Source organism: Phaenicophaeus curvirostris, chromosome 5, assembly GCF_032191515.1.
Source record: "Phaenicophaeus curvirostris isolate KB17595 chromosome 5, BPBGC_Pcur_1.0, whole genome shotgun sequence".
NCBI lineage: Eukaryota > Metazoa > Chordata > Aves > Cuculiformes > Cuculidae > Phaenicophaeus > Phaenicophaeus curvirostris.
In genome coordinates, this window is record NC_091396.1 from 35,720,125 (window position 1) to 35,736,282 (window position 16,158).

The 16,158-nt window shown below is 39.6% G+C and overlaps 1 protein-coding gene across 6 annotated transcripts in view; it reads right to left on the reverse strand.

Moving 5' to 3' along the window:
- LOC138721288 (neuroendocrine protein 7B2-like) overlaps window positions 1-16,158 on the reverse strand; it is a 79,306-nt gene that overhangs the window by 20,361 nt on the left and 42,787 nt on the right. For 3 of the 6 annotated variants that reach the window (XM_069858219.1, XM_069858220.1, XM_069858218.1), the window contains 4 exons: window positions 14,827-14,959; window positions 14,407-14,515; window positions 13,477-13,624; window positions 11,117-13,111 (listed from right to left, as the gene is read on the reverse strand). In XM_069858219.1, coding sequence (XP_069714320.1) covers window positions 11,523-13,111; window positions 13,477-13,624; window positions 14,407-14,515; window positions 14,827-14,959 — 1,979 coding nt within the window. In that variant the 3' untranslated portion in view covers window positions 11,117-11,522. Of the gene's footprint in view, window positions 1-7,438; window positions 7,672-8,654; window positions 8,828-11,116; window positions 13,112-13,476; window positions 13,625-14,406; window positions 14,516-14,826; window positions 14,960-16,158 lie in introns of those variants that run through there. The other 3 variants (XM_069858222.1, XM_069858223.1, XM_069858221.1) reach the window with 3 other exon arrangements.

The window sequence follows — 16,158 nt, forward strand, 5'->3', positions numbered from 1 at the left end:
AACGAGGATGATGGCTCCCACAGCCTAGAATCTTTCCCTAGGCCGCACCATCCTTAGAAAAAGATAAAAACATCCTCCATTAAGAAGAAGAAGAGGGTGATTGTTGTAGGGGACTCCCTCCTAAAACGAATGGAGGGACCCATTTGCAGACCAGACCCGCTCCACAGAGAGGTAGGCTGCCACCGAATTATTCTGTGGTCTTTTTACACTAAATTGACACTACAATGCAGCCCCGAAGTAGGAGAATTGGCAGTGGGAGGTCTGCTCCAGACCAGAGGCACACTTCCAGCCCAGGGACTCCTACACTGCTACCTTTGGGTGCCAGCAGAGAGAATGTAAACCCGAGCTAAGAGGACTGTTCAATGTCTTTATCAATGACCTGGATGAAGGCATTGAGTGCACCCTTAGCAAGTTTGCAGACGACACTAAGCTGGGTGGAAGTGTTGATCTGCTGGAGGGTAGGGAGGCTCTGCAAAGGGATCTGAACAGGCTGGACCAATGGGCAGAGTCCAATGGCATGAGGTTTAACAAGGCCAAATGCCGGGTCCTGCACCTGGGGCACAACAACCCTATGCAGTGCTACAGACTAGGAGAAGTCTGTCTAGAAAGCTGCCTGGAGGAGAGGGACCTGGGGGTGTTGGTTGACAGCCGACTGAACATGAGCCAGCAGTGTGCCCAGGTGGCCAAGAAGGCCAATGGCATCTTGGCTTGTATCAGAAACGGTGCGACCAGCAGGTCCAGGGAGGTTATTCTCCCTCTGTACTCGGCACTGGTGAGACTGCTCCTCGAATCCTGTGTTCAGTTCTGGGCCCCTCACCACAAGAAGGATGTTGAGGCTCTGGAGCGAGTCCAGAGAAGAGCAACAAAGCTGGTGAAGGGGCTGGAGAGCAGATCTTACGAGAAGCGGCTAAGAGAGCTGGGGCTGTTTAGCCTGGAGAAGAGGAGGCTGAGGGGTGACCTCACTGCTCTCTACAACTACCTGAAAGGAGGTTGTAGAGAGGAGGGTGCTGGCCTCTTCTCCCAAGTGACGGGGGACAGGACAAGAGGGAATGGCCTCAAGCTCCGCCAGGGTAGGTTTAGGCTGGACATTAGGAAAAAATTCTTCACAGAAAGGGTCACTGGGCACTGAAACAGGCTGCCCAGGGAGGTGGTTGATTCACCTTCCCTGGAGGTGTTTAAGACACGGGTGGACGAAGTCCTAAGGGGAATGGTTTAGTGTTTGATAGGAATGGTTGGACTCGATGATCCGGTGGGTCTCTTCCAACCAGGTTATTCTATGATTCTATGATTCTATTCTATGATGCAGCCATAACATTGTCATGTTTGCTGACACCTAGACATCATACTTCCATTCGTCAATGGTTGCTACTTCTAGTCACCCGTGGAAGTTCAAATATATTTGGCTATAAGCATAGCACACACGAGCCCAAAAGCAAACGAGTGCAAAGGTAATTTCTGCACTAGTTTGACTGAATGCATTCATAAGCAAAAGTTTTGGCAACTTTCTAGTAAGATTTTACTGTCCTTGTAGGAGACAAGCAGTGGTCTTGCAGGTATGTTACAGGCCAGAGAGCAAGGTAATCCACCACTGTCTGTCTTAGTTTTCTTATTAGGAAAATATAAACAAAATAGACTTTATTGATATGTATGAGTAATATGCATATTTTTACAGAAAGCAGATTTCATGCAAAGTGCCGCTTGTACAGAGTCTGCACTGACAGGTCACTAACTGCAAGTTATTAGTAGAAACATTAGCATAATGTTCCAGACTTCTTTGAGTTTTATCATCTCAAATAGACAAACAGTAACAACCTTTTCTAAAACAATAAACAGGTATTCGTGTACTTTCAAAATAATCAAATAAACCCCAGCCTTTTCATAGTACATACAAGCAGTCCCTGCAGGAGAGTCAAAAGACTCCCAAAGAGGCATCATATTTTCTTATTCTTACAACTGATCAGAACTTTAAATATCGCCTCTTAAGTAGCCACTGCAGCTGACAGCACTACACCTCTTGCAGAATGAAAACTTCAGGCCCCTTGGGACTGTCATGCCAGCACCTTCATCAGCCATCGTCTGGTTTGAAGTGTTTTTAAGAAATAAAACCAGAACAATCAAATCAAACGCAAACACACAAACCACCAAAGAGGCTTTCAGATGTATTGAACTGCACAGGAAGCAATGAAAACGGAAGGAGATGATATCTGCAAAATGAAAATAGATCTTCATATTACCCATTATAAAAGCTAAGAGCTACAAACAGCCCAAGCTGAGCTACTGGTGCCCCCGTGTGTTTCACCGAGATTTAGTGTTCTTCTGCACATGGTAGAATAATAGTCCTGAAGTTTGCTTTAGACATATATTCTCTTCCCCTCCTCTCAAATAAAACCCCTTAAATATTGGCACAAACATATAAGCATGCAAGGAGAGAAGAAAAACAAACAAACAAACAAACAAAACCAAAACAAATCAAAATCAAACAAACCAGAAACCGTGTTCTCTTACTTCATAAACTCCTTGCCAGAAATAAAAAATATTTTCTGGTTTTGAAATGTTGAAGGCATGTCTTTATTTTATTCTTTTGTTCTCTGTTAACATAGATACAGCCCCCTTCTTTGAATTTGAATATAGCCCAGTGGATCTTGTACAGTATTTCAGTGATAAATCTAAATAGTAACTACAGAAACAGCTACTCACTAAAAATTCCTATTCTGCTTTCCTGTGGTTTTTTCCTCTCTTTCTATAGATACTAAGCGACTCCAATATAGCTTACTGAAAGGATAAATTAAAAAGGAGAGACAATTATTATTAGAGAAAATTAAGTACTTAATATGGGCTTATTACTTTGAGAACTTGGGGAGCGTACGGAAAGAAAACCCGTTAAGTGGTCAGCAAAACCCAGCTGCTGTCATGCCACACACCATCTGCCAGCTGCGGTACACAAGTATAGGGAATCAGCCAGCAAATTTCCATTTTTGTGACCTATTTATCCTGTGAACTGCTTCCACTCAGCTAATGGAGCCTTAGTAAAGGAAGAGAGCTCACAGTACCTCCACACCTCCTTGTGGGCTCAGGGCAGAGAAACCATCCTCCTCAGGAAGCTCGTGCTGCCACTGAGAGAGAAAAGCCACCTGCTCACAATCCTCTGGACCTCTGAGATTTCCTTGGACTACACACAGCTTAAACATCACAGTAGTTTTTTGGTAGATTGACCTTTTTATTCTCTATTATTCTTTTTATTCTCTATTATTCATTCTCTACTCTATTCCTATTTTAGCAGCTTGATCTGAGGTAACAGGTAAACTGAGAAATTCAAAGGGAAGGAGAACAAAAAATACCCCTATGTATTTGTATTCTACTTAAGAAAAGGCAGTAACTTCTTTCAAACAACAAGCTGTACTTTCTTTTCTATCCATCAAAAAGAAAACTATTTGGTCACTTAGGAAAGATAACAAATGCCACTAAATGTATTTTCGGAAAAGTGTCCATCTTTTAGTTTTCTTGGCACAAAGCAAGTTTGTGACTTCACTTCCTACAGCCAAGACAGCTTTTTTTTTTCAGGATGCAGGGGGGAGAAGACCATGTATAGTTCCTTGCAACACATCCACTCTCTTGTTTTAGCACTTTGAAGTCAAAATCGATGATTAACACCAGAAAAAAATGTAGATAGCTGAGAGGAAAAATGCACATAATTAGGAAATCTGCTTATGAACTAACAGCAATAGTATTTTTGTTACATATAACGTTATTAAGATCTTATTCAGCTGGAAAAGGTTATCATAACAATCACTCGAACTTGCAAACATTTCATTATAATCAGGCTGCTAGTATAAACTTGTCTATATTACGGCAGCCTAAATTTGTTTCCAAATTCCAAAGCCACAGAAATTAATTTTTCCTAGCAGCACCTCGTTTTCAAGTGTATATGCATAACTGGTGACATTTTGGCCTTCTGAAAATCAGTGATACTTCTGGAATCCTGACTTGGCTGAAGCTGATAAGAGTTTCATATGCAATTCTACTCTCCACTACCTTGATGCAAAAATTCCCAATGAAGACTGTACCTTAGGAGAGTAGTTAATGAACTGCTACTATGGTATTTAGGATGAAAAGTCCATTTTGCTGTGATATATTCCAATTATTGTTAAAACTTTCTTCCCTTCCTCCTTAGTTTTTTTCCTTCTACTATCTTGTAGATTTTTTTAAGCATTTGCACACACAATTATTAGCCAGTGGTAACACTGTTACTATGCTGTGGAAAGTCCATAGGTGAATGTTTCAGAATCTGAAATCTTGTTCTCATGTACTCTAAAAAACACATGGAGTTATTTTTTATATAGCTCAACCATGAATTATTATTGTTCACATGGATAGCACTGGGAATCTCAATTGTAAGTCCTTTCTCAACCCTCCTGTCAGCCGACAGCTGTGCCCCTGGCACAGGAATTTTTGCTTAAACATTACAACTTATAACACCGTTTCTTGTGCTGCTCAGTTCACCTCCTTGCATGCTGGCCAAGAAGTATCTGAGATGCAAGCAAGTTGCAAGAACTCACCACAATCAGAAACATTCTTTCAGAAAAGTCTGCAGGGCTGTTCAGCAAAGCAGAAACTGGAGCTTCCTTCTCTGAGGAAATTCTGTTTCTAAATCATATGATGGAATTTCCCACACAACCCCACGCCCCCCAAAAAAAACCCCAACAACAAACAAAACAAAACAATAAAACAATTCATAGGGATTACAATATTTTTACTATGCTAAGCATTACACTTTATCTGCCCATTGCAGGGCAACGCCTCATGGGAATCCTCATCCAAATGCCTCCTGTCCTCATTCCTCACCAGAGGACCAGGTCCTTGCCTGTACCCAGTTCCTATTCTATTTTGTTTAGGAAACATTGTCTGAGTGGAGCCACTGGGAAGTCAGGAATGTCAGTCCCCTGGCAATAACTGAGTAGTGGGCAGACTGTGAGGAAATTAGTAAAAAATGCAGTTTTTCAGGCAGACACCATATATGGAAGCACTATGTACAGGATTCTCTTACAGAACTAGACTGTTTTGAATAAATGTCTTACCGTGCCATTTTAGCAGTTCTGTTTCCAAAGCAGAGGACACCTAATAGAAAGTCAAATCCTTGGTGCAGGTTTTTCTCGATATTACACAAAAATAAACATTTTAAAAGGATAAGAAGACACATTGTTAACTGATCAGTAATTAGTAGATTAAATTCTGAAGCCTTTCACGATGCAACAGTTAAAATCACTGGTGAGTGAAATGCAAGTTTTGTTGGATTAGTTCTCCTGTAATTCCCAGTCTATATTTAAAGACAAACTTATGTTGAGAATTTACTGAATTATATGTACTTTTATATGTACGAGAATATATTGAGTAGAATGGCATAAAATCATGTTAATCTTGTATCTAGAACAAACACTTTCTTAAGCTGATGTTTCTAATCAGGTATTTTAAGATATCTCTGCACAGAGGTAGACATTAATTACCACAAGAAACCAAAGAAAGAACAAGTGTTACTATTGAAAATTTTAGCACAAGGTACTCCATGAAAAGCAATATTTGACAAAAATGTCTGATTTTCATGTCTACTGCTACAGCTCACACGGCTTTTTTGCTTTTGCAGACATTTCTCAATAGCCTGTTAAATATCCATGGTAGACTTGAAAAACGAGAGTAGTCCTCGACTGATCAAGAGGGGAATGCAAATATGATAAATAAACTGGATTTATCATCTTTCAGTTTGACTGCGTTATATAAAGAGAAGGCATTTATATTAAAAGGAAGGGGAGGTGGGAGGTTGGTCCAACCTGCTTCTTGTGGAAGACTGTAAGGATTACTGGAAAACTAGTATTATTGTAGTCTCACAAGCACCAGAAAAGTTTCACCACTTAAAAACAAACAGAGTTTGAATCAGTTTTCACTAGAATTGTAATTTAAAAGTACTGGCAAACAAGCAGAGATTAAATATTTGTCAGAGAAATATTTGCATATCTTTTCATAATAGGCTTAAATTTAATTCCTCTGCTAAAAAAAACTCACCAAAAACACCCCCCCCCCCAATAAACCCTAACAAATAGAAAAACCCACAAACATACTTAAAGAAAAAAACTTTCAAGGATCAGATACTTGTTATTCTTTATACTTCTAAGGTTTTTTTAAAAACAAACAAAAAAGTATGGGGTAGAGAAGCAGATGGACAGTAAAATTACCCACATCTACCAGTCTGTCCCAATTTCACTAGACAGAAACACCCATGAAAGAGGAGAAGTGGAAACAGACTAAATTTTACTCCTGAAAGCCTAGTCTCTGTCATTTAGGTTGGCCGAAAAGCGTATGCCTATCAAAGTTTCTTTAGAAAACACATTAACTTAGGTCTGCAATTAGCTGGCAGAAGTGTCTATTCAGTTTTAATCCTCTCCTTAGACTCCATTAAGGCAATTTTACTCTTTGGCTAGGGTAGTCTTTAGTTCTGAATGGGCCCAGACTTACAATGAAATGTGAAGACTTGCTACACTTCAACCAGCTTGTGAAAGAGAGAAGGGTTGAGATTTTCTACTCTGTTTTGGTCTTCACACATAAACTATAATATCTGGATCTGCATCCTTCAATGTTTTGCTGTAATCCCAGACTAAAAGCTAGTTTATTACAATTCAGGTAGCATTACATTGCAACATTTTCCTAATACCCTAACATTCGAGTCAGATATTTCAGTTTACTTCATTACAGAAGACTGATTTCTAAGGAAAATTTACTTACAGAGTTAGACCAGAAGTACTGGCCAAAGAGATGAATCTGGGCCCAGAGCATCCATCACAGCAGCACAGTGCTGAGGTGCCACTTGTGGGTGCAGGGAGAAGAGGACCTGTGTCCTTTCCACCCATGCAGCTGAAGCCCAGGCATCCTGCTGCCTGCATGCAGCCCTGCGGCTCCAGCACTGATGCTGTCCCACGGAGGGCTGCACAGGGGTCTGCAGCAGCACATACGGAGAACCCCCTGAATAAGGTTTCTCCCTTCATCTTGTATGACAATGCAAACATTTGATCTTTTCTGGTCCACAAATGTTTCAAAAAGTCCATGAGATTCAGGCTCTATAGCTCACATTTTGTTCCTGCAATATATTTACATACACCATGGGGGAAGAATTTAGTAAACACGTTATTTTGAGGCATTAAACACCATACACTTCTAAGACAACATGACTTCTTTCTACAAAGCTGGTACATAAAAAAACCCTGCTACTTCTTCTGCCAAAATCATTACTCTAAGGAAAGTTAAAGATAGATGATGATTTTAAAACAAAGATGAGGCAACAATATAGTGAAGAAGTCCATAATTTAAGGTCAGGATATTCTGCACACATGTGCAAAAAAATAATTATTACCAAAGAATAAATTCATAATAATTCAAAGTAGAAATTAGGTACCTTCAATGCTTTGTGGACCAACTAGATTCATAGCCTGGTGCACTGGATATTCTACTCGGGGTCTGGCAATGCCCAATTGCTCCATAACCCCATGGAGAAGCCTCTGAATATCTGCTTCAGAAACCCTGTCAGGGGTCCTCGGGCTGTGGCTAAAAGCTGAAGCCAGTCCGAATGCTAGCAGAAATATCATGTTACAAAGCATGGCAGTTGTCATTCTGGTAGCCCCTTGTATCCTGTCAAAAAGAAAGGAATTTATTATAAATAGTAGTGGAAAAGAAGTCCAGTGAGCATGCTGGAAATAACTTCTGATCTTACTAGTGTACAACACAGTTTATTATCACAGCTTCTAGGGGCAGCTGAAAACCTAGCCAGATGAAAACCTGGGGGAGAGGGGCTAGGCAGAAAGTAGGAGAAATAGGGTGGATAGGGTCTTCTCTTCTGAAAATAGTATTAGGTAGCAAAGCACAGAAATCAATATTCTGATTTGCATTTGCCCATAACACTAATTAACAATCACTGCAAACAAAATGGATCCACTGTTTCATTTAATGAGAATACATTTCCCCTCCCCCCACATATATTATGCTATTTTTATAAAGTTCTAGGCTAAAAGCAAAGAACTCTTCAGGTAGAAATTATTTTCCAAGCTCTATTCTTGAGCTGCCTGAAAAATTAATCCTTAGAAACTGCTGAACAACTTGCATTATATTTTATTTGTATGTTAAGACAAGAGGCTTCCTACTTCACATGCATTGTCTTCCCCACCTGAAGCAAACCTTTCATTTGTTTCCTTAAATCCATTTCACTAAATGGCTGCACAGCACAGTTTAATTAGGAAAAAAAAAACCAATAAAAAAAACCAAAATAAAAATCACTACTTACTGTCCTCTTTGATAGGCTGAATTTTCATCTGAACACTTGTTTCTGAAAGCTCCTTTTCCCCCCCACATCCCCTCCAATCCCTCAAATAAATAGAAAGCTGCCTAATTTCCCCACACCAGAGGTTTAAAGACGTCCCCCTGCTCCGACCATCCCACAGAAGGCACCTGAAAACATCTCAGAGATGAAAATGGCTGAAAAAGCCAAGGCTGGAACCCCTTCCCCGCTCCGCCCGCGCGCGGCTCGGCCGCATCAGCGCGCCAGCCCAGCCGCCTTCTTTTCCGCTCCGAGACTGAAAGCGCCTGCTTTCTACACAACATTCTCCATCAACAGAAGCCGAGCGGGGCTGCCACCCCGCTGCCTGCCTACCTGCACGATCCCGCACCTCCGTGCTGCGCCCGTGGACCGCGATCCCCACCCCCGTCGCCCCGAGCAGCCGCCGGTAGCGCCGCACTCACCCCCCCGCTCCCGGCGCGGCTCTGCGGGTGCGGCGGCTCCGCGGCCGCGCATCCTCCCTGCGCAGCCACCGACCTCTCGCCCCCTTCCCCCCGCGGCTGGGCTCCGCCAGCTTCTCGTAGGACAAGTAAAGATGCACAAAGCCTGGGGGTGGAGGGAAGGGAATGCTAAATATCTCCCGTTTCAGCTAAACACAATGCTCTAAAAATAAACTGAAGCTTGTTGGTGGATTTGCAGCTACAGAAATTGAATACTGCGTATTCCTACGATTGTCTCTCTTTTCCTAATGTGATTTCTCTCCCTAGAATATGATCAACGGTTTACTTGCAGAATGATCATATTACCTAACTGCAGGTTTACAGGGTAGCAATACAGCAAACACCTCTAAGCGCCTCCACGGAAAGGTCTGCAGGTGACACAAATCTCTTTACGGTCATCCATCTACAAAATGATCTTGCTAAATGAAGCCTATCACTTAACTGCACTTGGCAAAACAGGTATCTGTAAAAGCTGTTTTATATAACACATCCTCACTGCTACTGACAGAAACGTGACATGTTTTGCTAGCACATGCTACGTGCCTAACTTGCAGGATAAGGCAGCAGAAACCTCCACCATGCATCTACAGTTACTAATCTTTCTCCAAATCATGATGAACTTTATGTAAACAGAGGTGTGCCTCAACTGTTCTACAAAATCTCCAGAACCCAAGTCTACCACTTCCTTTGACAATCTTTCCAGGTATTTAAGGGTTTGTTTGTCAGGCCCCTATAAAAATCTGCCTTTCTGATAAATTAAACCCTGGTGTGAATCGATGATCAAGAAGTTTACACAACTTCATCAAAGCCACATTAGCATCCAAAATATTTGGTATATATTAACAGAAAAAAATAAGATCAAGTCACAATTTTTCAATCACAAAGTGATGTTACAGTGCACTATGACAGGAGTCAGATCTCATTTTCTTCCTCATCACATTGCATTTATCTCCTTCTGCTGTATTTCCATCTCCCACCTCCTTGCACCAGCTGTGACAGCTGGCAGTTGCTTTGCTGAGTCTTACACAAAACATGGTGCTCTGGTGCCTACATTCATTGTGCTGAGGGATCCGCCAGCACCTGCTAAAGGCAAAGGCTAGGAGCACATATAGCTGAGAGCAGAGAGAAGCAGATTCCGCTGTGGATGGTGGAGAACTGTTGCACTGGCTCCCTTATTTCATGAAACTGATGCTTCCAATACTTCACCACAACACCAAGAAACTCTGTTAAGATCACTTAATGGCTGCTTCTCTGGTGTTACTTCTTGACAATTGCGTAACAAGAGTGTGGCAGCTGAGCTGAGTTGATTGGAGCAAGAGGTTTCCACCAGATCACCAGCCAGAAACAATTCAGCTAGTAAATTGGTGGATACATGGTGTAGGAGGCAGGGAACAGAAAAGGAGAACTATTCCTTTCATTAACCTATCACTCAAGTTTAGAATCCTGCTCCTGCTAAATTATGTTGCTCCATGCCTTTTGCTACTTGTGAGGACACCAATGTGTCTCCAAGATGAACAGAGAGGAGAGCCAGAACAGAATCACTTCCAACTTCAGTATTTTCAGACTTACTCATTTGACACCCGTAGTCTGCATCTAACAACAAAGTCATGATAAAAGAACAGGCTCAGAAAAGGGACAAATCTAATGGTTTTATTAAAACCAGAATTATCCAGTGCTTTCAGTTCTTACATCTTGCTTATTGCCAATAAGCAATTTGCACATACAAAAAGCTAATGAACAGTTTCAAGTGTTTACTCTTAAATAATTTTACAACTGATGACAGACGAACAGTTCTAATTCCAAGAGATGTAAACATTTGCTTGTGCAAATTAATTTTTAACACACTATGGCTTCTTACATTCATTTCTTGCAACACTATCAACATCTAAAACCTGCTTCTGTACCCTCTAGTTAACGCTATTCTATTGTTCTAAAAATAATTTAAAACCATCCTTCCATATTAAGATAACACATTTTACTGCTCTCAACTGAAAATACTTTGTACCTATCACAAAACACATTGCTGGATGATGTTTTAAGACTTCCCACTTCTTGAATAAGCTGCACAGTCCGCAGGTGTTCCAATAATTCTCCAGTGTGTATGTACTCATGTAAAAATATAATTCAGTTACCTACTCCAAAAGGAAAATATGGTCACAAGTTACAAGCATAGAAATAAAAGCCATTGTCTCAGAAGATGTAGACTTGGTGTGGAGTCCAACTTAAGTATCAAGGTAGTGCTATGAGACACTTTAAAAAGTAAATAAATTTAACTAACAATACTCAGCATCAAGATTCCACCCTCCCTCACGTCTGCTGGGTTTGTTTTAAATGTCTGAGAATTTTTTTTAAAAAAAAAATTGGCATTTAGTCTAGATACTGCAAAAATTGTCTTGGGAGATGCAGCATGTTTTTAGAAGCCAAGATAATAAAATGTTAATTCTAATACAAGCATCTGTAAAAACAGGTTATTTTTGTCTTAGGAGTCAAATCCATTTGGATGAACTGATTAGCATTTGCAGAAGTTTCAGTAAATGAAGAAAACTTCAACATAAACCAAGCTGCTATTTGTACAAGTCCATAACTCGTACAACGAAAAGATAAATCAAAAAATACAAATAATTAGAGCTAAAAAAAAAAAACATGCAAATTCAGATTTTCCAAAGGGTAACCAAAATTGTAATAAGCCCATTTAGCCATCATATTTGATCTTATAAGTCCACTGGTTTTGCAGCTGGTAGCAGTTTCACTTTAGATATTGGATTCTTTGGAGAGCCTCTGCAGCGAACCCTTTCTTTTCCTGAAGCACTTCTTGTGACTGCAGATTTTTCTGGGGTAGCACCTGGAATATTTATGTTTGCATGAACTTTTAAACTGGATTTCAACGTTTCCTGATTGGTTAGATCTTCTAGAACAGACTTTGATGGATGAACAGCCGCTTTCTGTTCATGGATTCCAGCAGTTCTGACAGAAACATCAGGCCTGTCTGATGGATTTAACTGCCTGCAACATGATTTGGATGTTAAGTTCAGCTGCTTATGAGATACAGAAGCTTGGTCATATGTACTTTCAGTCCTGAGTGGAAAAGCCACAGAATTCTTTGAGGGCTTTTGTGTGCAGGAGAATAGTGCAGAATCATAGCTCAAAGATTTAACAAGTGGTGAACCAACATCATTTGCTTTAAGCAGCTGAGAGCTTACAGATCGTCTGTTAGCCTCTAATAAGGAATTTATTCTTCTTACAGACTGTCTGACAGGAGTACGTTGAAACTTAAGAGGTTGTTTAGTTTTGCTTGTAGAACTTGGATCATTTAATGAAAGCTTGTTGAACCACTGTATGTGGTCAGAAACCTTTCCATGGTCAGAAACAAATGTTTTACTTGAAATTTTATCAGAATTTTCAGCTTGCAAGTATTGGTTGCTTACTTCATTTTGTGATTTAGGCAACTGTGAAGCAGGAAGTTGTCCTGCCATAGAAAGTTTAGCCTTATCTTCTTCCAAATTATGGTATTGTACCGTACAGTCTTCAGATGTTTGCAAGCATGTTAATCCAATTTCTTCTTTTCTTCCAAAGGAATCCAATTTGTTTAAGTCATCTTTTGATAAACTGTTCTGAACATTTATCTTGTCTTCCGTGGCCAGTGATTGAGGCACAGGAAGTTCCATTAATTTTTTTATATCTGGTTTTGTGACCTGAAGTTCAATCTCAATAGAAGTTTTGAAGTTTTTCTCCAATACTTTAATTTCATCTTTTTTTGATTGCCGTTTATCGATTACATTGGATTTATTAAATTGATGCAACAGCTCGCTGGATTTTGTATTTGCTAGATTTTCAGAAACTCCCTCAGCTAGCAATTCTTTCTCGGCACTGAGCCCTGAGAGACACGGAGTTTCATTTAATGTTTCACCTACTACATCTGAGAAGGAAGATTTTGTATCACCTACCAAGTTGTTAAGATTACTTCCAGAAGCAGAGAAAGCTTGCTTAATTTTCAGTAATGTTTCTGCAGTTGAATTACTTTCTTCTTCACAAAGCAAATGTTCTAAGGTGTTGTCTTGTTTGCTTACAGTTGTGGATTTGAATTCATCTGTAACAACTGGTGTCTTACCAAATATCAAAACAGATTCTGAAGAACCAATTTCTGTTTCAGGGTGTCCTGGCAGAGTTCCCACATTGCTGCTGATCGCCTGAAAATCTGTAACAGTAGGACTGTTACTGTCCCATGACATTTGGTGAACTACTTTATTGTGACATTTTGGAGTTAGCAAGTTTTCTTCTGACTTGCTCACGTTCTTTGAACCTTAAAAATAAATACTGTGTTTAAGAACATCATCTTGATATTTTAATGATCATAATAGGCAAAAATATCAAAATATCAAAAATATCAAAATAATTATCAAAGGAGCTCTTAATTTAAAGATGCCATTACTCCCTTAAGTTTCAAAGATCTCATCTTGCTTAACTAAAGAGAACTACTAAAATGCATTAGAAACAAGCCTGTCCTAAACCTATTATTTTTCCCCAGGAGCCACTAACGTTCAAGTAACTTTTGTCCTACTAGCTAGAAGCACGTTTAATCCCATTGCTTTTATACCTTTATCCATAAAGTTACTTTGCTTTATGAAAGAAAAGTTTCTCCCATTTAATACATTGTTAGATACTTACTTTTCATAGCGATTTTTTCATGGACATATGGACTAAAGAGTAGATCTCTTTTTGCACATTCAGTTTTGTTTTCCAAACCTTGTTGACTTGCAAGACGTCTTCCAATATTTTCAGATCTATTACCAACTGCACATCCTGATACAATATTCTTGAACAAAGAAAAGCTGTTGATTACTCTCACATAAACTTTTAAACTGGACACTCATTTACAGAGGAACCTCCAGGAAGAAGGTCATAGCAACATTTTCTTGGCCATACTTCTCCTTCCCTCAGTTCTCTCTAGAACTAGGTAGGGAACAACCCACCTGCAGCAAGGAAGACTTAACCACTCTCTGAGCATAATGATCCTGGTCATAAGTGCTGTAATATCAGCATTTCAGGAACAAAGAGACCTACTTATTCCAACTGTGATGGGTTGACCCCAGCTACTAGGTAAGCTGCCATCCAGATGCTTCCTCACACTCCCTCCCCAACTCCCCAGCAAGTTGAGAGAAAGAACTAGAAAAGAAAAAGGAGAGGCAGAGAACAAAAAAAAACCCCAAACAAACCCACAAGTGACACAAAAGGAATCACTCGTGACAAGCAGACCAATGCCTACCAGCCCCTGAGCAGTGGCTACTTGCAAAAACTAACCCCATCCCACATTCATTAGTGAGAATGACATTTGGTATGGAGTAGTTCCTTGGCTAATTCAGGTCAGTTGTCCCCTCTCCCAGCCTCTTGCCCCATCCCAGCTGAACCCAATACCAGTTGATCAGTTACTGCTATGAAATTATACATAGGGTTTCTTGCACTTGATAGCAAGTCCAGTTTTGCTCTGATCCCTCCATTACCGAGTAAGTCCTTCCTGCTGCTGAAAAGCAGTGCTCAAAATATAACATTAAAGTTTGCACAGTAACAGGAAGATTGGGTTAGAAGCAGAATACTTACCATTTCTCTGTTGCTCTTCCCCAAACCAAATTTCAAGCGTAATGACCTACGAACCATTTCTTTTCGGCTAATCTTTGGAGAAAAACAACCCGTCTTTCCTGATTCAACCCTGGGAGGACAGAGGGGAAGAAGTTACACAAGCTCTTCAAGAGGGCAATGAAAAAATCCTGACACTTAAAGTTTATTTCTCCTAATTTTACTTCTATTGTTTTCTTACCAACCTTTTTTAATAGGCACAGGAGGCTGCTATACTAGATCTTATTTTGGTTTTGAGCTCCATTTTGCCACACTGGAAGATCTGGTGATTTTAAGATTACTATACAAAATTTGGTAGACAGACGGAGATTTTACACATCATTAGTCAAAGGGTCTAGACCTACCTTCCCAATTTATCTTTAGTTTGAGAGTTAAGCAAATTACCTGTATAATTTTTTGCTTGCACGTCTCTTACTTCTTCTGATCCCTGTACTAAGATGATTTTCACCACCAGCTGAAGGAGACAGCGAGGTTTGCGATGCCTCAAGAGACACACAAGGGCTTGCTTCAAACTGAACTACAGGAATGAAATAATATCTGCATGACTTAAAATGGTCACATTTTTTTCAGATGAAGACTCAATTGTTAATATGATAAAGAATAGGTTTGGAAAGAACACAGATTTGTTAGCTTATTTTGTGGAGTACTGGCTTGAAATTTGACTTCCAATTCTATTTAATGTTAAATGAAGCTGTCACTTGTAGCATCCATAGAAGCATCTGGATTCCAATGAATTGCACGCTAACATCACTACCTCCAATTAAGATTCCACAATATCATTAGAATAGCTCTTTAAATTTAAAGAGCTTAATAAGAAAAACTAGATTCAGTCATAATATTATTGGCAGTGTGCTTTTTTACATACCTAGCCAGAATAGTAAAAGCAACAATAAATGAAGTTGCTATTCTAAGCTTTTTAATGAAACAGATACAATCTTTAAAAAACGTCATTGCTTTGGTTTGCTTACCCATAGAAACAAGAATTTCATGGTAAGCACGAAATGATTTAGTAAACTAAAGCAGGAAGTTTTATAGTGGTCCACTGATGGAAAAAAACACATCTTCAGGCAAATAAACATAGCCAATCTAGAAACTGTTTTTAATCTAATGTCAGTTGACAGCATATTAGGGAAACAAACAAAAATAAAATAGAATTTGTAGAAAAGCCTGAAAGTTGGAAGCAATCTAGTAGAATGAATCACAGAATCATAAAATGGTTTGGTTTGGAAGGGACCTTAAAGATCATCTAGTTCCAATCCCCCTGCCGTAGGCAGGGACAACTCCCACTAGATCAGGCTGAAGTGGTATTAAAGCATGGTTAACCAAAAGCAAAACAACAGTAAAACTTTTCTATATAGAATTTTGAGATTATTTAGCTTCTAGAGAAAACAAGAGGCGATTTGATTCAAGAAAGAATCTTTATAATAGCAACAACTATATATTTCAACTATATATGTGTATATATATATATAGAGCTAAGACCAGTTATTTAAATACTTAAGAAACAGAAGAAGGCTACAACTTTCAAAAGGTTTGGAAGCACAGGCAGACTTCATGGACTTAGGACAGAAATGTGAGTATAACTTAGGTGATACAGAGGGCCTGAAAGAGATAAAAGGATATCAGGATTACAGATTTGAGAGATTAATAAAACAGAAACCAAGAAATATAATTTTGCTTTTGCTCAATTCACATAACATGACAGTCACTGATGAA